Source organism: Apium graveolens, chromosome 8, assembly GCF_009905375.1.
Source record: "Apium graveolens cultivar Ventura chromosome 8, ASM990537v1, whole genome shotgun sequence".
NCBI lineage: Eukaryota > Viridiplantae > Streptophyta > Magnoliopsida > Apiales > Apiaceae > Apium > Apium graveolens.
Window position 1 is genome coordinate 62,440,965 of NC_133654.1, and position 5,848 is coordinate 62,446,812.

The 5,848-nt window shown below is 35.2% G+C and overlaps 1 protein-coding gene across 1 annotated transcript; it reads right to left on the minus strand.

Moving 5' to 3' along the window:
• Positions 1-3,839: 3,839 nt before the first annotated feature.
• LOC141678399 (chlorophyll a-b binding protein, chloroplastic-like) lies at positions 3,840-4,848 on the minus strand. Its single transcript, XM_074484708.1, has one exon. The coding sequence runs from the start codon at positions 4,773-4,775 to the stop codon at positions 3,981-3,983; it is 795 nt and encodes a 264-aa protein (XP_074340809.1). The 5' UTR covers positions 4,776-4,848; the 3' UTR covers positions 3,840-3,980.
• Positions 4,849-5,848: the final 1,000 nt, after the last annotated feature.

Here is a 5,848-nt window from a genome sequence, read left to right on the forward strand (position 1 = left end):
TTAATATTTTTTAAAAATAATTTAATTTTTAATGCTCACAACACACTAAATGTACGTCTACATCAAACAAATAATATTTTTATAAATTATGTAGAACTACACTTCTAAAATTCTTGATTATGAGGCATCATTAAGAAAAAATATATTCCCCATGATACCCTTTTTCAAGCAACTAAAACTATACAAAAAACATAAAAATAAAAATAAAAAAATGCATACTACAAATAGGTTTACATCACTACTCAACAAAAAAAAATTAAATCAAAACAATTTTTTAGAAATTAAATATGAGTGTTACAAAACATGCTTTCACGTAATTTTTACCCTTGCAAATCTGCACAAGACAAGGCAACAAAGGGGAGGGAGAGAAAAATATAAAAACTATATATAAAATGCCCCAAAACGCCACTTCTTGTGGGTGTCCGTGGCAGTGCCATTTTTGTCAAACTTTGACCAGGTGTGTCATAAAAATGATTTTTTCGTCTAAATGTGTCAAAAATGGGACGGAGCCACGTAAATTGACCGGCCTGTTATGGCCTAACCTAACAAGAACACAGACACTAGGAAAAAAAGATGGAGCGTAGTCCATTCTGGAATGAGGATGTTGCAGTATTTTCTCAATAATTACTTATTATGCTTTTAAAAAATATAAAAAGAACCAGAGAACAATAGTTGTGATATATTACTATCAAATACAATAAATACACATACGGTGGAGCAGAAAATAATTAGAACACAAATGAAAACGGAGCAAGGGTAGAAAATATCTATTTTTAGTAATTATCATAACAAAATCAAGAGGTGTGCAAGTGTAATAGCCCGCACTTCCGGACCATTAATTCTAAAATCAAAACTAAAATACAATACAATAATTAATCCAAATTTCTATTACAAAGGTGTCTATTACAAAAGTCAATCTACTCCAATTTCGATTCCTCGAACTTGAATGTTATCCAACTCGAATTTTAGGCGAAACCTGAAATTGTAAGAATGAGCTATACAACCCAGTAAGAAAATAATCGATCCAACTAGTAGGCCAAGTAACACATACACATATAACAAAATACGATAAGTTATACGATATACGAAACACACACTTTCGATAAACTTTCATATTCGTATTCGTATTCGATACACACAATACACATAACACATAAACAACAATAATTCGAAATCCATAATTCATGCTACGACCACTACAACCCGGTGATAACGGTCCTAGATTTTCACAAAACTGTCACTACAATCCGGTGACTGCGGTCCTAAGTTCTTATTCGATATTTTCACAAATCATAGCACAAATCAGAGATCCAAAATTATCGTCTAGACACCCCAGAGATACAATAATACATATACTTGTAACACATAATACTTTCAAAAATATCATAACTTAGCTCATGTTTTGATAATCAAATATATATTTATCACACAATTTTGAAAATACTAGTAAGATCGATCGAAAACTTACCTCAAAAACTGACCAGATATGAATTTACCCTTTTTGACCCTCTAAATGACGTTATCTTGAAAAACATGAAACACGAAAGTTGTAGAGAACGACAAGAGTTTTCCGAAAAGTCCAGGATCACTGAATTTCAACTCACGATGAATTTTCTACGAATTTTACAAGACTGCTGATTTTTGTTGAGAAGAGCCCTACGAATTTTATGAATTAAAACGAGGAATATGAATATGATTTATTTATAACGATACAAAACTCTGTATTTTAACCTATAAGTTATCCATATTACAATTTGATCTAAATTTTGGGCTCATTAGTCTAATTCAGTTTTAAATCCTTATTCCTTGTCTAATTTTATTTTTTTTTTATTCTATTATTAATCTAATTCTAAAAATTAGGGGATAGTATAGCAAATTTTATGATTCCTACAACCAGGAAAATTGAATTTAGTGTAAAATGTGTCAGACCCCTTATGTGTAAATAAAACAAAGTCCGGCTCAGAATTTTTGAACTCGGCATTCTGTACTTCACATATTAGTACATTTTTGAACTCTCCATTGTGTTTTCAGTGATTTGCAGAATTACAGAGTCTACAAGTGTCCACGGTCGGGTGAAGTACAGAAATGGACGGTTTTCAAGTCAGATTAACTAAAATAGCCTGTCTCGACAATTTGGCCAATTTTGGCCGGTCAGTTACGCATTACGCAATCAGCAAAGGAGTATATTGTATACGCATTCTGCAGCAATGTAACCAAACTTTTTTTATTAAAACAAATATTGTAAAACTGGATACGCAACATGTAAAGGAGTATATTGTTTATAAGTAAAGTGGTTACGCATTTAAGGGTGTGGTAAATAAAATTTTATTATTATTTCGTAAAGAGTGTGTATTGCAGGAATACGCAAAATTGATCGCGGTATCTTGAGATAGGAAGAACTAACTTACTTTATTTAAAATCTAATCAGTTCATAATTTAAAAAAAAAAACTAAAAATGGGGTTATTGATTTATTTTTAAATATTTCTAAAACCCAAAAGGGCTTATTTAACCCTAAAAAGTTAAAATCTATTAAATTAGGGTTCAAGATAATAAATTTTTCGTTTGATTCCTAGGGTTTAGGGCCCTAAACCCTAAATTAAATTAGGGTTTAGGCTCTAGGATTTAGGGCCTGAACCCTAAACCCTAAACCCTAAATAGTTGTATCGTTTATTGATTTATTTTTAAATATTTTTAAAACCCAAAAGGGGCTATTGAATCCTAAAAAGTTAAAATCTATTAAATTAGGGTTCAAGATAATAAATTAAAATATACCATTAAGTCATGTCCTTAATTTAAAAAATTGGTTTCAATACGCAATCTTTAGTGACTTGTTTATTAAATAATTATTTTAGAACTAATTACGCATTTTCTGATTGCATAGCATGAATACGCAAAAGCGAGGTGGGTATTAGACCGGCCATAATTGGCCAACTTTTGAGAATGGGCTATATTTGTATGAATGGTTGAGAAAAGGGCTATTTCTGTGAATTTTTCCATATAGTAGTTTGGGGGAATTTGTGGATCAAATTCTTGGTGCATACTACTTTTCCTTTGCCTTGTGCCTTTCTAGTAGTTACTGCTCTTATTGTTTAACCTTCTCTACGTTTGAATCGTTAAATCCCTACAATCTTAAATTAACGGGATAACTATCAACCAAGTTGTTCACAGGTAAACTTGTGCTTAACTTGGCCAAAAGGCTGAAAGGCATCTACCAATATCTGCTGAACATAGCATTGGTTATGGCCAAGTGAACATTTCATGCCCCCAGCCTTTATTCAATTGGTCGTGCTTCCAGTAAGTTCAATCTATGGCGGCCACTCCTCCAAAAAGGTCCTTCACTCCCGAATGCATACTTTTGCACCGGAAATTATTTGATCATGTATGCTACTATTACATAAAAATGCCACAACTAGATGAATGATATGAAATCCAATGTGTAATGACATAGAAAACCAGGAGAACAACATTCAATGGATTACACCTTGAAAATTATGAGGTTGGGATTATCGTAAAGCAGTCAACATGCCTTCGCTGTAAGTTCTAACCATTGTCTAATTTTTTCTTCTTTGACTTTATGATCTCTGTCTACACCATGAAGTTAGTAAATCTCGGCTACAAACCAAACACTCACAAATATTCACCTAAGACATCAGGCCCTATACACCACATGGTGTAGCCTTAAAACTTGGAAATTATACAGAAGAAATACTCAAATTTTGCACAAATTTACAAACACTTTATATTTCGTTTTATCTCCAATTTCCTCCTCTTGCTGATTAAACAAGTCAAATAATAATTGGAAAATTTAAACTTTTAAGGCAGCAGAAGCAACAGGAAATCATAAAAATGAACTGCATACTGCAGCAGTACAACTTAGAAGCATACTAAAAATACAGTTTTTCCATTTAGATATCACACCAATTTACACCACCCACACTTCTCAAGCTACATTAGCAATTAAACTGAAAAACATCGACTCTCACTTTCCGGGGACAAAGTTAGTGGCAAAAGCCCAGGAATTGTTGTTAACAGGGTCTGCAAGGTGGTCAGCTAAGTTCTCTAGTGGTCCCTTTCCTGTCACGATAGCTTGCACAAAGAATCCAAACATTGAGAACATGGCTAGTCTTCCATTCTTCAGCTCCTTCACCTTCAGCTCAGCGAATGCCTCTGGGTCTTCAGCAAGGCCTAATGGGTCGAAGCTTCCTCCGGGGTAGAGTGGGTCAACAATTTCACCAAGAGGTCCACCAGCAACACGGTAACCCTCAACGGCACCCATCAAGATAACTTGGGTAGCCCAAATGGCCAAGATGCTCTGAGCATGTACCAAGCTTGGGTTGCCCAAGTAGTCAAGTCCCCCCTCGCTGAAGATTTGTGATCCAGCCTTGAACCACACGGCCTCACCAAACTTAACACCATTACGAGCCAAGAGCTCTGGGAAGACACACCCAAGAGCTCCAAGCATTGCCCATCTGGAGTGGATCACTTCAAGCTCACGGTTCTTGGAGAAAGTCTCGGGATCAGCTGAAAGCCCAGCAGTGTCCCATCCATAGTCACCCGGAAATTCACCAGTGAGGTATGATGGGGCTTCACCTGAGAATGGGCCCAAGTACTTGACGCGGTCTGGACCGTACCATGGGCTGTTAGACACTGGTGCTTTGACAGTCTTTCTCATGGAAACTCTTCCATTTCCAAAGAGCTCAGATGAAGATGGAGCTACTTTGACTGCCTCTCCAGCCAAAGCTGGGGAAGAGAGGGCCATTGTTGAAGTAGCCATGATAGTGTAAATGAAGTATGAAGATGAGGAAACTCTGTTTATGACTGTAAGTAGTTTTGGTGATGGAAGAATGGTGAGAGTCTGTTGCTACTTATATGAGCCCAGGGACAGCCTACTAGTTATCTTGTAACATCATTATCTATATTTTCATTGGTTTTCAAGATTTTATCCAAGTTTCCCTTCTCTGATATCCACTAGTTTGAGATTTTACCACAAGATGTTAATAATCAAGTAGGGTTATCATCTGCAACATCCACTAGTTTTAAACACTATCACAAAATCCCAATAATGATGTTGATGTAGGGTCATCATCCTCAACAGAAGTTCTTAGTTGTGATCAAGAGGATTACTGAAAGAAGTTAATCTCTTACATAATGTTAGTAGATCATCTTGCAACATAAAGTATTATTAGTTTTTCAGGTTTTAAACAAACATAACTTCAAACTTATATGTTCTTGGTTAGTTCTGTTCCCGGAACAATATATTACCATTGAAATGCCAGGCCAAGGAGAACTGGAAAAGCAACTCGAGAAATAGGTAGTTTCATTGAAATTGTAAAACAACAACGTGGTCAAGCAAACAACAACGTGGTCCTGGTTAGTCTAGGCCACTCTTGTATGCATGAGGCAAGCTATGATACATTGCTTCATGAAGATTATGCGGGTTCTGATGTGGCGATTGATAATTGGTTCATACGAACCACCTGTTAGATTATTTTTCTTACAGGGGGACACCTAATGAGTCTAAAGTTATTATGTGGTGTTGACTATTGAGTGTTGCAAAGTACACACAATATCATAAACCAGTAAATATGATCTAACTGTCCACGAGGTTAAACAGTATCCAATATCCTCGAGGTTAAACAGTATCCAATATTGTTTCGGCGTGTGTGATCTTTTTGGTAGTGATTGCAAAAAGAAACATAAAAGTATAAATATAGATCAATAAAACACTGCCTGGGAAATTATAAATCATGACAATAAGTGAACGTTAACCAGAAGTTTAGTTCTACATAATCTATCACACTATCTTTTGAGAACTTACAAATTGATTTTCATAATCTTGTGAGCCCA

Excerpts from the sequence above, each read along its gene's own strand:
- LOC141678399 (XM_074484708.1), bottom strand. The coding sequence starts at position 4,775 with ATGGCTACTTCAACAATGGCCCTCTCTTCCCCAGCTTTGGCTGGAGAG.